Consider the following 15827-nt stretch of genomic DNA (forward strand, 5'->3'; position numbering starts at 1 on the left):
GACTGGACAAGTATAGCTTGGTTGGAAGGGTTGGCAGGAGAAAGAACATGGCAGCAAGTAAGCAAATGACAAAACTTGTAGACCAATTTTCCTTTGACAGATGAGGCCAAAGTGGAGATGTTTGTCCATCATGCACGACATCACGTTTTAACTCAACATATCAGCACAAATACCTCCTACCAGCTGTCTGACACGGTGGCAGAGTGGTGATGATTTGGGCTTGTTTTTCAGCCACAGGATCTGGGCAGCTTGCAGTTTTTGAGTCAGCCATGACGTCCAACAGCAAAAGCTTGGCTGTAATACAACAGGACAATGATCTCAAGCAATCATCTTGATCTTTTACTATTTCCCATTCCACTTGGAGAAAGTGTGTGTAGTTAGTGCAAAAGTACCACAAACAAATTGAAATAGACCCCACAACGCTTTGTGTTGACCCTCGGATGTCATTCTGACCTAAATGGACCCTTTTAAACCACTGGTTGTGGAAAGTCTAATTTTTCCTGCATGAAGCCAGTAGAGCTTGAACTCTGTGTTCTCTAACACCTTTGAAAGCCTTTGTTAATGGCATGATGCTCATCACATGATGTTTACTGTGGCATGCATGCAAATGCAATGTTCCAGTAGCTATGGATACATCTGTAGGTGCAGCATGCATTTTTAATTGAATTTCCATACCATGTTCATCCAAATTGTTGTGCGCATGGTTTATTCAGAATCAGTGTGACTGAAGTCATTTCTAAACGAGTTACCGATGCTTTTTTACTCACACCAACATTTCCAGCACGCAAAAACAAGCACTATGGATCTTTTTTTATGTTAATTTAATCCAAAGAGCTAATATAGTTTCAGTGTAGAGTTATACTGAAATGACATATTTTGTTTTCAATGTTATGCACCTTTATTTACATAGGCTTACTTTACTTGGTAGGTTTACCGTTACCCTACTATTGTACAGCTTGAATGTGTGCTCATGTCTGATAACAGTATCAGAGCTTACTGGTTCATATCACTGTTAAGTAGCCAGAGAGGTAACTGGAGTTAGAAATGTATCCAGCTCAGTGGGTTCAATCTGTCCATAGTGGGCACACACAGAACATCCACCTCACCAATACACACACTCGCAAACAAAAGTATCAGATGACGGTCCCTGAATTATTGAGAGCCACCAAGCAGCAACCAGATTCTTCCACATCTTTGCCCTGAATATTAATGATCCGCAGATCCTAGACTTGAGGGGGGGAAAGGAGAGGTGGCACAAGCCAGAGATTTGGGGGGAAAACATTGCTGAAATTTCTTTCATATAAAAAAACAGTAAAATAATTTTCCAAAAAAGAAAGCCCAGTAAAAGATGGAGCTTCAAACCTCTGCGTTAATCATCCTTTTTGACGACAAGTTATTACGATTTCACCGTAGCTGTTCTGGTTCTTGCTTGTACCACAAAACTTCAGAAGAGTCAGCTCATCAGTTTGCACAGCTCAAAGATCCAGGAGTATTTACAGAGTTAAATTAAACGGTTAAACTCGGTTAATCAGTACATGACTAATGTGGGGAAGGACTAATGACGTGTTTCAGTCTAGTTATGGTGATACCTCGGTATGTGAAGGTGCATTCAGAAGAACAGCTAATGTTATCACACTTTGTGTCATGTAAGAGCTTAAATTGTATGATTTTAAAGCACAGTAACCTTTAGCATCTGTCAGCCCGATACTAAACTAGTCAGGCCGTATATCATATGGGTGCTTAGTGCCTATAATTTTACCATAATACAGAAACTTTCTGTTTGTCTGTGAACTCCTACTATACAGGAGTTGAGCGACCAAAAGTGGCACACAGGTGCACTTCCAAGTCTTCTCATCTTTGGGTCAGTAGGCCCCTGAAGGTTCTTATCTAGATCAGATATTATGATGTCATCATGTTGCAACTTGATAGCATAATACACTAAAATGTGTAGTCTTTATGCACTTACAGCACCTTATAATAGCATTTAATTTCATGGCAATAATGTCTAATTTATGACCGCAAAACTTGCATGATGTGTTATGATGTTATAATGTTGCCTAGCAACCAACTAGCAATTTATTAAAATAATAGACATATACTTGCATATACAATGTATTACCCCTATGCTTTTTTCTACTACCCTCGTCAACCTTGACTATTTGATTGGCAAGATATTTGTCAATCAAATATTCACAAACTGATATTTGTTTGTGCTCACAAACATTTTTTTATTTCTCTCACCAAGCGAGACACTGGTTAAAATAAAAAGCACGACCTGGGCCTGGATAAGCAGAAGAGTACGAAGAGTTAAAGATGAATTTGAGGGATAGATTTTTTCCTAAATTAGATTTATAATATTTTTCATGTTATGATCATCGTGTTTTCATATTATCACTTCTTTGAACCATGATAGTTGTTTAGTGTACATCTGACTTTTAAAGACACATGCCACAAAATAAATAAATAAAAATATTTGTATTCTTTGTTTAACTGTTTTTTTTTCTTTTGTTATGGCAACAATAACTTTGAAAAAGAAAGCACATAAAAAACATTAACCAGTATCCAGGATTGCTTTTACTTTCAATGTCAGTACAAAAATCTATTTCAGAAGAGTGAATACAAACAAAGCAAAAAGCATCAGTTTGAATTCTGCCTTTGACATTGTATCAGTGGAGATCAGCACATTGAAATTCAAGAACAACATGCTTGACAGGTGCTCGACCAAAGTCTTGTTGATGGACACTGGAGTTGTGTGACTATTGTTAAGAGTTTTGGCACTGCAGCACTGACCCTGCTGGTGAGAAAAGGCATGAACAGAACAGCAGAGTGAGAAAGTAATATCTTTAGGATTGTATTTTTCTGTAGCTGCCATTTAAAGCTGTTCCAAAAATGTGTGCAATGTTTATTCTGACGCTCGCCATTATTTCTGTTGACACCAGTATTTACTGAATACTTCTTTAGTTACTGTCCCTGCAACTCTATCAAATCCTGCCATCTTTGTGTCAGTAGTCCATGCTCTGTAGCTGACTCTTCCTGTCAGGTTTCCCCTGCAGGCCTGCAGAAAGCAGTGGAAGGTTCAGGTCTGCCACGCGACGCTGGAGAGACGAGCGCAACTGAACGGAGTTCCTCTTGGCTCCATTTATCCCTCCTGCTACTCTCTCTCCTCGTGTTGCAGACAGCTCTTTCCTCCTTCCCCTCTCCTGCCTGAGGTTCTTGAAGACCAGAGTATGCTGTCTTTGTGAGGGCAAAGCAGGAGGTTTAGACCCATTCACTAGGAGTCTCGGGGGCCCGGGTCGGGTCAGTCCTGCCCATGTCATCTTCCTTCCCCGCCCATCTTTAAGCGCCACGTTGTGTAGGCGTGGGAGGGGGGAAGAGGGCGAAGTCTGTGACGCCTCAACAGAACCCAAGTGGTCTCTGTCTAAGGAGTGTGTGGTGCGCGCGTCAGTGTCCAGGAGCGTCCTGGGAGACGTGCCGTTCTTCTCGGATGAATAAAACGTCTGCAGCTTCTCCAGTCGCTCATTGATGCTCAGGTGATGAGAATCTTCCTGGCGTCGGGTGCCTCTGAAGCAGTCTGACCCGGGGTCCGCAGCGCCATCTGACTGAGTAGTCCTGAGCAGGTGCGTATTTCGGACTGGTCTTGACACGCTGCTATCTCTGATTGGCTCAGCAGGTAAGGGAACTTGGCAAGGGGCGGAGTCACAGAGCTGAGATGTGGAGTTTTTAGGAGGAGAAAGGTGGACGAGTTCCCTGTCTCCAAAAACAGTTACTAGAATACAACGACATAAAAATATAATATAGTTGAGATTGTATTATACTGTCACTGCATGCAGCATTTGTATTTAATGCCCTCCTCACCTTCCGCAAACAGTGTCTCTCTGGCATCTAAGGTCTCCTCATCAGTAGCCCTATCCTCTGCAGACAGAGGTGCAGGGGAAGGAGAGGGAAGACGAGGGGGTAAGGACGGAGAGGCAGAGTGAGGAGGCTGGGGTAGAGAAGGAGACGGTGACCGATTCTCGTCACCCTCTCTGTGCAGGTTCTCAGTCCTCTTTCTGCTGCTCTTACATTCACGTGTCTGTTGGTTCCTCAGAGGCTTGCTCAGCTGCTTCAAGCTTTTTTCGTTGGTTGGTTCATTCTGAAGGTTGATCAGTGATTGGTTGTCAGGATGATGAAAGAGGAATATAAAACCAACAATACATGTATGATACTAAAACATATTACCTGACACTAGTTTGTACCACAATGTTGCCTTAGAAGCTAAAAAAAATTAAAGCAAGTGCAAAAAGCATTACATTATTTAGGACATGGCTACTTTGATTGACAGGTGCCTCTACCTTTCTGCTAGATTTCAACTCTGCAGTTTTTGAGATTGAATTGGACCTTTTGATTGTACGTGTGTGTTGTTTGTGCCTTTCTGGAGGTTTTAGTGCAATTATGCAACGGTTAGATAATACGACTTGCTGTGTCGTCAGTGTAGAGCCAACCGTTTAAGAAGTCTGTACAAAAGAGATGGCGAGAGAAAGGCTGCATTTTGTGTTTTAAGTAGCAATAATTAGCAGCTGTTTGTGTCTGTGTGGTTTACAGCCTGTTAAACAAGCTTGTTGGTGATAGCAGATATGTTAGCATGTCATCCTGTAATGCTAATGTTAGGCTTTAGTATTGGCTCACAAACCAGCTGGTAATGTCCATGTCATATTATATATGGTCTATGTGAATCAAATGAACGAGATTCATGGTCAGTTTTTCTGTGTGGGCTGTTTTTGACTTATATGTTCCTTTATTATGTACTGTACAGACTCACGAGTGGCCCAAATTTCTGTTTATCGCTTAAAATGGATCGAAACTTTATTTGAATGTTGATTGCAACCAATATGTCAGGGAGAGTAATAATAGTAGTGAGATGGGCGTGCCATCCTTTGATAACAGAATATTACAGTGACCTCAGGATTACCTGTTGTGGCGTCTGTGATTCAGTGTTATTCCTCTCTTTCCATGTATTCTTGCTGGGAAGACTCCAGTCGTTATTCTCTAGCTTCTGACAAATCAATCATTGTTGATGCCAAACCATGAATATATCATTTGTACTGATGGGTTTTTTGTATTTCATATTTTCAGACCTTTGTGTGTATATCTGTGTGTTGTAACGGGAATACCTTGCTGGCTTTGACTCCTTTCTGACTCCTGTTGAGCCGGCTGAGCAGCAGGTGATAGGAGGCCATGAGGGCCGAGGGTCGGTTGGTGGTGACCGTGTGCATGATTTCAGAGAGGGAATATCCCAGTGTCTCTGTCATGTATTCTAGCACGGTCGAGTTGAGATCCTCTGGAGACAACCTGGAAAACAAGAGAAAGCTTTGGAAAAGGCTCACAAATGAGAAGTAGAAGGAGGAAGAAGAAGTGGATCTAACAGGCCTGTGTGGCAAAGAAAGACTTGTAGCTGAAGGATTTTTGGAGCAGAGCTGCAATGGCTCTTGCTCACAGACTGTGGCATCATTCCTGCGGATTTCGGAAAACGCATTATTTCCAGCAGGAGCCATACATGATTGCATTTCCATTCTGCGTAAAGTGATAAAAGCTTTTTAGTTGTGCTATAATACACAAAGCTGTTACACTGCAGACCACAAAAATGTTCATTTTGTTCTCAGACACGCAGTGATTTCCCTCTTGGTTCTTTTACCCACACTGTAATGTTTGCAGCAGAACTTTCCCTGAGGAGAGGCTTTGTGTCCTCCTTCTCTCTCATGGAACAGATGCACATTCTTATGTTACAATATAATAATGGTATAAATCATTTCAATCGTTACAAGAAGGGCGCCACTTTTTGCAAACACATTGTCATTGTCTTTTGTGTATATTGATGAATTGGATGTGCACCTTATGCGTTAAGGCGTGTTTGTACCTGTTTTCATGAGAGAGAGTGTGCAGAGCTTTTTTGGAAAAGCCCTCATTTATCCATCTCTCCTCCATGGCAGCTCTAACACTGGGTCTCTTCGCTGGGTCGGGCTCCAGGAGAGACAACACAAATGACACAGCACCTGCAAAAATGAATCTTTTTAAAACAGGCGATTTCTATATTTGGTTGAGTTTAAATTCTTATTGCCCATTTTTAAAAAGCTGAAGAAATTTACAAGCATTTTCTAACTTGTAATTTATTAATGTGACAGACGGACAGACAGACACTTTCTTAGGGGTCGCCACAGCAGCTCATCTGCCTCCATCTCACCCTGTCCCTAGCATCATCCTCTGTCACACCAACCCTCTGCATGTCCTCCTTCATTACATCCATGAATCTTCGCCGAGGTCTTCCTCTTTTATTTCTGCCTTGCAGCTCCATCTTTAAAATCCTTTTTCCAGTATATCCACTCTCTTACTCTGAAAATGTCCAGTAGATCAATCCTTCAAGATATGACAGCAGGTCTGCCACGCGATTCCATTCAAGTCGAGGTTACATTTAATGGATCAATAAACTGAACTAAAAGAGCCTTTAAAGGAAGGTCATGGTTAGACTCTCATGAAGGAGGTGATAACTGTTAAAATTTCCTTTTTTCTGCTTTGTGGTTAAGAGAAAAGAGCAGCATTAGACATAGAAATGAGAGGTCCTGTGTAGCCAGTGTGCATCAGCTGGTCGTTAATCACAGGCAGGATTGTGGTTACTGTTTGATAAACATCTCATCACAGACGAGCCCAGGGCTGAGAACCGTCTTTTCCACTGCTGTTGCAACCTTATAAGTGATACATACTTAGAGTACTGACGACTTAATTTGCTCGCTCTTTGTGACTTGTGAAACTGTATCAGACAGCGAGGAGAGAGGCAGGGTTTCCCTTCAGGAGAACCAATTCAGCCTGTCATCCTGTGACATAGAGCTGTTCTGTGGCAGCCAAGCATGGATGATAGTTTGAGTCCAGATGGGGATTCCAGATACGTTTCACAGTGTAAAAGAGCAGATGGGTTCAAGCGGGATGGCTGCCACATTCAAAGACACATCAGCCAAGACTGCTCTGTTCACTTTACTGCTATCAGTTCACTTTTGTGTCAGAGCCAGAGCGCCTGTCTCAGCCAGGGACAACTCAATTTGTTTGTAACAGATCAAAGGAAGACACACGATTGATGAATTTTAATCAGTGAACCTGCGGAATCGTCATTCCTCCAGACAACAAACACATAAACTGGTACAGATGAAAGAAAAAAATATACATACTTAAGATGAAAATAGAGAAGCCTAGAAAGAAAATCCTAGAAAGCAAAGATATATAATTTAAAGGATATCACAGAAACAAGCAAGACAAGCGCGTAAGCTAAGAAACGGGCCAGTCTTCACAAAATTATGAAGTTCATGAATTACCATGGCTGAAGAGAAAAAGAATCGGTAAAAGCCATGCATGATTTAAAAACTGCAGAAGCACACAGCCCCATTAGGAGGCAGAATAAAGTCTAAAAGTTAATGTGAATGGCTCAGATGCCCGCCCATGGCAGCGGTACAGCCACTAATCTGATCTTGTCACAGTTTCAGAGCTTCGGAGCTGTGCTGGTTTTCCCCACAGTAACAGGAGCTATGTTTGTTTGCGGTGACATGGCGCCATGACTGAGCGTAATGATGGGACTATGTGTAAGAGAGAGACCAAAATAAAGTAGAGAGAAACAGGACACTGAGGCTGCTGTGGACTTGGCAGAGGACAAGTGGTAGAGGTAAGAAGTTTGTAAAACGTTTCTTTCCTCCGATTTATTATGCTACGACATGTCTAAAGGCAAAAACACGACTTCCATAAAAGTTTGAATAGTATCATCATGTAGACTTGTTTTTATATTGGTTTCAGAATGAATAAACACTTTCAGCTACATCAGCTCATAATATAATCTGGCATTTTTTTGGTATGTCAAAGTCTACTCACTTATTCTCGTTCGCTTAATTCACCAAGACTCAACTTCAAAGATACACTTAACCCAGTGGCTTTTTAATAGTATAAGCCCAATAATCAGGAGCAGAGGTTCACCAATCTGCAAAAAACTGTGTCTGCAAATTAGGAAACAGTTTCAAAACAATTTACATAAAATTGTGAAGACTTTGAATGCCTCATCAGTCGCAGTAAATGTCATCTTCAAAAGATTCAGCAAATCTGGAGGAATCTCTGTGCGCAAGGGACAAGTGTGAAAATCAGTACTGGATGGCTGTGATCTTTGGGCTTCTCAGGTGGCACTGCATTAAAGACGGGCACAATTCCGTCTTGGACATCAATGCATGGGCTCATGAACTCTTCCGGAAATCACGTTTGTTAACAGAGTTCACCGTGCCATCCACAAATGCAGGTAAAATCTCTATCATGCAAAGATTTAAAATGGACGAAGACAAAGTGGAAACCTGTTGAAACTTGAAATTCTTTTTTGGAAAGCATGGACAGCGCACACCTTAGCGCAATGAGTAAAGGAGTCATCTAGCTTGTTATCAGCACTCAGTTGAAAACCCTGGATCTCTGATAGCATGGATGTCAATCAATGCCTGTGGGATTGGGCGTGATCAATGCTGAAAGATATATACACAGGTTTCAGAGCATAGAGACGACATTATTTTCACGAAAAAAACCCTTGCATATTTCAGCCAGACAACACTGAACCACATACTGCATCTATGCCAACAACATGGCTTTGTAGTAAAAGAGCCCAGGCGCTGAACTGACCTGTCTGCAGTGCAACTGAAAAAATTTACCGCATTATGAAATCCAAAATATGGCAAAGAAGACCCAGGACTGCTCAGAGGCTACAATCCTATTTCAGTCATGAATGAAGCAACTTTCTTCTCCTTAAAGTCCAACAGCAGCTCTCCTCAGTTCCCAGACATTTATGTAGTTAAAAGACGAGGGGATGCTACACAGCGGTAAACATAACCCCGCCCCATTCTTTTCTGTTCTACTGTTAATAAAATCTTGGTTTATGAGATTTTCAAATGATTGCATTCTGTTTGGAGTTGGAGTTAAATATGGTAATGATAGAAGCTTTGTTTCGGTCACTCTGATAGGTACCTTTGCTGATGTCACTGGGGATGCTGCTGATCTCCCCGTTGACCATCTTCTGGTGCAGCTGTTTGATGTTGAACGGCTCAACAGTGAAAGGCAGAGTTCCTGTCAGCATTGCAAACATGCTCACGCCTCTGTAGATACACACAACGGGGCGGTCAACACATTTACATGAAAAATACTGAGAAAATCATTACGTAATCTGTTACAACACTATAGAAAAATGTGTTCAATATCCAAGCAGAGAGTTTCTCTGATAGACACACTGAGACTTTCTCACTTACACAGACCACACATCCACTTTGGGTCCATACTTCCTGTGAGCAAGGAGCTCCGGGGCGGCGTAGGCTGGACTTCCGCACTGGGTGCTGAGGAGCTCCAGAGATAAAGAGTCAGCCTTGAGGGTGTTACTCAGGCCAAAGTCTGGGGGAGAAATCATCATCTTACAGCAAAGTTCTTTTCAGAAATTGCAGACAGCTAAAACAGTTTAGCGTAAATAATTGAAATCAGTATGTTAGTGATGAAACTACAACATACCCACAATCTTTATATTGTTGTGTTCATCCAGAAGGAAGTTTTCGATTTTTAAATCTCTAAAAATAGGGGAGAAGGAAAATAAGAGACAAATCAGTTAGGTCTCAAAGGAAGAATGTGGTTCATAGTAGCATTTTTATAAGGCTCTGTCGTTAATCCTACAGGAGTTTCTAGTTATTTTTCTCCACACAGTGCTGATGAGTGTTCTGGGGCAATTTACTTGACAGACATGGTAGTGGTTGCTCAGAACTCCAACACTAAGCTTTTTCTGTGTATTTATAGATGACCAGATGAGATGGGATCAGACTGGACCCACAGAAGCAAAAAGAATAACCCAAACGCTAAATTTGGGTTTGGGTAGAGCTCAAGCTTTTGGAAAAAATTCTCAAAAAGAGAGTTTTTGTCAGAATAATCTCCTCTGGTGATTTGGAGGATGAGTGTGTTTTAGAAAAGAAGCTAATCGCCCAAACTTAAAAACCTGCACTCGATTTTCAAATCAACTCACGTCACCTTTTTCTGACTTATTTCTTATTCTTTACCAAAATACCATATCTCTGTTCACCTGAAAAAGTTGCTTCATTCCCCTGAAAGTACCCCAGCCTCACCACCAACCACACTGAATGCACTAAAGCTACCAAGCTAAATGAAAATCTGTGGTCAGGAGCGAGAGAGCCCCTATAAACTACAGCCTGGGAATCCGCCATGCTCCTTTCATCTGCCTTCATCTAACCAAAAATCCAGAAAACCCTGCTCACACAACCCGAGACAAGTTCAAAGAGAGGCAGAGGAAGAAAGAGAGAAAAAAGAGCAAGAGAGAGCGAGAGCAGACATTGTCATAAAGGAGAAAATGTATGCGGTGAACCTATTGAACGTGGGTGGCAGGAGGTGCGTTTAAGTGCAAAATTTCCATTTATTTCCAGTTTAATCATCTCTGTGTGGCATTGTGGTGCAGTGTGTGTGTGTGTGTGTGCGCGAGAGAGAGTGAGCGAGTGCGTGCGTGTAGGTGAGCGCGTGGGTGTGTGTGACAGAAAGAGGTGCCATTGAAGGGTTGAGAGCGACGTCGTTGAGGGACTTCATTAGAGAGGAAGTCCATGATATTGTGATGATGTGTGAATCATGGCGCCGGCGCAGGATGATGAGGTCATTGCCTGGTAATCACATTCCCACCTTCAGAGGAGCCAAGGTCTTAAACCAAAGCACAGTGCTGTGCGGCTCTTTTGCAAGTGTGTGTGTGAGAGCCTATTGAGTCTCTAACACCTACACGTACTTAAATACCACTAAAATAAAACTCTCATCTCCCACACTGAGCTGTGCCCAGCACTTCCTCCTCTGTTAATGCCTGCAAACTTCTTTCTGTGTGTATATGTATGCTTTTTCAAGATGTGTGTATGAATCATAAAGCTTTGAGCCATATAAACTACTTTTTGCCATAGTTTTGATCTGTTTTTCAATTCTCTCTCTTTTTTTGCACCTTTTTAAAAATAAATATCTTTGACCAATCGGCTCAACAAGAATAATTTTCTTAGTTATTTTCAATTGGTAGAATTTTCTGCTCACCTATCAAACATGCTTTGGTAGATCACATGTCAAAGGCCATCTGAGATTCAAATTTGGCACTAAATTCTAAATGTATTCAAAAGTGATCCGATCGTGTTTTGGGGTCACTGTGGCCTCACAGCTGTTCGCCCAAAAACTTTCTTTTCTTTTCTTTCTGTGATTCTGAGCTTTTAGTTGGAGTCGGGCACAAAACCAGGTAAGGGAAAAGATCACGGTATGAGTTAAAACGTTAAAGTGGACTTACTACAGTAATTTCCGCCCCCTTTATTTTATTGGCGGGCTCTACTATAGTAGCTTTGCATGATTCACAGTTTAAAATAATCCATATTTATTTTATAATGGGTCTTTATATAGCCCCATGAGTTCACTGTCCACCTGACACAGGCCATTTTATCTCCTTTAAAACCAACTTTCCTCTGACTGGCTCTCCCTCATGAACAAATGTTTAATACCACTTGCAGGCAGCTGCCATCCTTGAAGTGGCTTCGGTGTGACAAGATACTTAAACGGTCATAAGATAGCATCAGTCTGCTATCAGTTGACTGAGTGATTACATCCAATCTGTGACTAAACTGTGATAAATCTGTGAACATTGCAAACCTGTTGCCATCTACACAGAAATTCAAATTCCAGCCAGAAACTCAGTGATCTGAAAGGGAAATTCAGAATTTCCTCCACAAGTAGATACCCAGTTGCTGCAGGACTGTGATTTAAATGCTAAATGAGGTACATGTACAGCAACCTTGCTTTTACTGGGAGTAGAGCACAGAGTAGAATACAACCAGCTGGCAACCAGTTCCCTAATGCAAAGAGCAGACAGGCAGACAAGTTATTGGGAACATATTGGGAACCATCTGCATTTATAAATTAGGCAACAATTATTTGCAAACCTGTGCCAACCTGTCTGAGAGTGACTGCAGTCACTCCAAGTTAGACAATTCTTTAGAGACACGTTGCCTCCCAGCAGGTGACCTGTGCAGTCGCTGTGCGATCAACACTGGTTGCAACCAGTTTGTTGTTGCAACTGCTTGTAACTGGTTGTAGAATGTGAAAACATTTAGTGCAATCACCAGGCAATCATTTTCCTAATCACAGGGAGGTTCCTGTTCCATGTTTTTCATATATATTTATATAGCAGGTGACCTGGACCTACTGTGTTCACAGTCAGAGTGAAAGAATGACATTTGTCATTATTTTATCACCAGCTAAGCTATTGATTGTTCATCATCATCATCATTTTCATTAGTATCATCATTACATCATTGGTTGCATTTTAGTATAAACAGATACCATTTGCAGCATGTTTAGAAGCTCTAAATAACATCTGTTGTATTGCTTTGACATCTGTTTTACGTAGTGAGAGACTTAAAGCCGATTGTAGCAATATAACAATTTGACAACTGTTCAAAAAGCATTTGATCTTTTTGAACTGTGAACAATGCAATGGAGTAAATCCATCTATTTACTATGAAGACTAGATAAAGACATGGAGCAGAGTTAGAAGCCTTCTAAAACTGTAGATGACATCTGCCTCTAAGGCATACATCCCTGCATTGCATCCATGCTCTTCCTGTGTGTGTGTGTGTGTGTGTGTGTGTGTGTGTGTGTAGTGACCTGTGCACGATGCCGTGTTTGTGCAGGTGTTCCACAGCAGAGAGGATCTGTCGGGTGTAGCGCCGCACCTCCCGCTCCTCCAGCCTCTTCCTCTCACAGATCCTGTCCATCAGGTCTCCTCCAGCACAGAGCTCCATAACCATGTAGTAACTGTTCTCAGTCTCCAGAGTCTGACGCACAGTGTTATTCATATGTGGCTCACAGCAGATATAAAATAACCTTTCAATTACTGTCTGCAATCAACATCTACCACTGAGATAGAAATATGTCTCTGGATTCATGTATGTGTATTTCTGATGCTTTTAATGGTTGATGGGTGAATATGTAATTGTTGTTGTGATTTTTTATTTTCATTTCTTTACCTCCAGCAGAACTACAATATGAGGGTGTCGCACCATCTGATGAATGCGAGGCTCCCTCTTCATGTTCTTCTGTACATAGGAGTCCTGTCGTGCTTTTTTTTTGTCTATCACCTTAATGGCTACCTGAAAACAGACATGCACACATGCACATTCTTTTGTTTTGTTTTTGCCAGAAATCAACAGAAATGTACATAAAGACACTTTGCTTTATATATAAAACAGATTAAAATGTTTACAGGTGACTGTAAGAAAACCTGATATTTATTCTGACCAACATGTAACACACTAGTAGGGTGCATACTTCTGTCACTTTTTGTGTCTGCATTTTCTCCACTCATCCAGAGGTTTGAGCCAACGGCCTATAGTCATGAACTCTTCAAAAGCTCAGGATACGGACTGTTCTGAATGCTCGATTTTAGATTTTTGCCACTTAGTATGATGCCAGAGAGGGAATATCCTTAATATGGTGATCTCAGGAACTGGCTGTGAGCACTGCAGCTCCACCCACCTGCTGTTCAGTATAAGAAGCAGCCAAACAGAAAAGAATTGGCCTAAAGGGAGAATGAAGGGAAAGCTACACATAGACTCAGTGTAAGATTAATAAGGATTATTGTAAACTGTGACTCATATAAAACTACTTTAATAGGGTGAAACAACAACACTGAGTTGGAAATGAGAACAAATATTTAAATATTTGATAACAACAGCATTTGTGCTCGGCACAACTATTTTTCCTCAGAATAACGATCGTGGTAAACAAGGACGTTTTCATTTAAAATTAAACAATATGAACTAAAACTGAATATAAAAACCTCAATTAAAATTAAATAAAATAATACCCTCCTCCCCCCAAAAAACACAACTAAGTGAAACAATATCCTGCACTCTTTCTTTTTATGAAAAAGAAAAACATTTGAAAGTGAATTAAAAAGAACATTTGAAAACTAAACAACCAAAATATTCTGCAAAGACAAACAAAGTAAATGTTTTATTTATTAAAAAATGAGGCATCTTGGCATCTTTGACACACCGTTGGTTTAAATAGCAGTTAAGATCAAAAGGGCTCATTTTATTACCAAATCTGTTTCATACTGCACGCGCGAGTTTGTGTTATAAACATGTAAAATTTATGGCTTAGGTCAACAAAACATTTCCAGAGAAATCCAAAGGCCCCCAGCAGTGGATGCTTGCAGGTTTACAGTCTTCACCTTAACACAGTATCTACCTGCAGAGGGTAAACTGGGTTAAGAGGAACAACAACCCCCCAGATGAGTTTGGCCATTGCTAAGGCAACCAGGTCAGGGACATTGCCAGGGTCAGCGACTCGGTGACCGGTGAAAGTTACACTTATGGATACACAAAACCACAAACAAACACATTAATGAAACACATGCACAGTCTCGCCTGCACAGTGAGTGCAGATGGATTGCCATATCACCAAAAATAGATGTGGAAGACACAGAGTACTGACAAACATGCAAATTCATGTTTTTTGTTAATCTGAAAGAGCGCCGATTCTAACATCAGTTTGCACTTTTTAAAGGACCTAACGTCAGACATATTGCACAGAAACAGATGCATTTCAGACCTCTTAAATCTGCTGAGCAAATGTTGTCTTGTAAAACCCCTCATAGTCATGAAATAAGCAGTTATGGATGAATCTGACTGAGTTCTGTGCACATAACAAGAATAATAACAGACTACTACGTTCTTTAAACCCAAGAGTGTATAATTATCAGTTACAAGGCACTAGTTGTAAGCATGTAATCATAATCTTGTATGTGTGTGATCTTTTTCTTTGCCAGTGTGCCACCCCACCAGTCAGTGACATGTCACTTCATGTCTGCTCTCTAATTGTCAAATTGGAGAGAAAGCACTGACCTTTTCCCCTGTGCTGATATGCAGCCCCTCCATCACTTTGGCAAATGAGCCCTTGTTGATCATTTTTCCCACCAGGTAGGATCCAACCCGTTTGGAGTGGGGGAAGCTTCGCAGCAGCTCTCTGGGGACCTTCAGGGAGGGCAGAGGCAGCCTCTGCCGGCCCAGCCCAGAGGCTTCCCACTGGGACACCCCGCGCTCCCCTACGTCCCCTCCCTCGGCAACCATGTCCAGAGCAGGCTTCACCGCAGCAGCTGGCATCCCGGACAAGGCCCGGGCCCCATGTGGCCTCCCCTTGTGCTCACAATTGAATCCAAAAACAGGACAGTCCTTACAGAACGAACATGCTAACACACAAATGCACACAAGCAGACACACAATGCTGGAGTTTAATCGCAGCAGGCAAGACTAAAGTAAAACTCAAATCCTTAATCAGCAAGAGGCGTCTTCAAATGCAGATTTCTATTATCCACTCTCAGGTGAGTAGATCCTTTTGTTCCAACTGTCTGATGTACGACTCCTCTTTTCCTCTTTCGTTATTTTGCCTTTTAACAAGTGCAAATGCCTCAAAGTGTCATTCAGCTGCTCAACCGGCTCCTCTCTTGCTCTCTCACTCTGCCTGTCCCTGCCCGATAGTGGATGATTAACCGTTGTGTTCTTAGGTCAGCTCCAGTGATGAGGAAGACATTCTACACCTAAATTACCCCCCCTCCTGCACCAAGGTACACACGGATACTCGCAGTTACACAGTAACCGTTTAAAATGATCTTAGTTAGCATTCTTGATCTGCTCTTTTTCTACTTCAGTCTATTTCAGTTTTACTTCAGGCACATCGAAAAATTTGTGTTAACTGTACAAAAAGGTCAGGGGATTGACTGT

The 15827-nt window shown here is 41.6% G+C and overlaps 1 protein-coding gene across 2 annotated transcripts; it reads right to left on the reverse strand.

Annotated features, from left to right (window-relative positions):
- Positions 1 to 2556: 2556 nt before the first annotated feature.
- LOC100702431 (hormonally up-regulated neu tumor-associated kinase homolog A) lies at positions 2557 to 15619 on the reverse strand. Of its 2 annotated transcripts, none has more exons than XM_003440812.5 (11): positions 14952 to 15619; positions 13071 to 13193; positions 12709 to 12878; positions 9541 to 9596; positions 9288 to 9426; positions 9010 to 9137; positions 5894 to 6029; positions 5151 to 5328; positions 4949 to 5032; positions 3856 to 4132; positions 2557 to 3766 (listed from the first exon to the last, which is right to left on the reverse strand). In XM_003440812.5, the coding sequence occupies exons 1-11, from the start codon at positions 15207 to 15209 to the stop codon at positions 3003 to 3005; spliced, it is 2313 nt and encodes a 770-aa protein (XP_003440860.2). In that variant the 5' UTR covers positions 15210 to 15619; the 3' UTR covers positions 2557 to 3002. The 2 variants fall into 2 exon arrangements, with proteins under 2 accessions (XP_003440860.2, XP_005449843.1); XM_005449786.4 differs by lacking the exon at positions 14952 to 15619 and adding an exon at positions 13372 to 13515.
- Between the last annotated feature and the right edge of the window lie 208 nt (positions 15620 to 15827).

Source organism: Oreochromis niloticus, linkage group LG15 (assembly GCF_001858045.2).
Source record: "Oreochromis niloticus isolate F11D_XX linkage group LG15, O_niloticus_UMD_NMBU, whole genome shotgun sequence".
NCBI lineage: Eukaryota > Metazoa > Chordata > Actinopteri > Cichliformes > Cichlidae > Oreochromis > Oreochromis niloticus.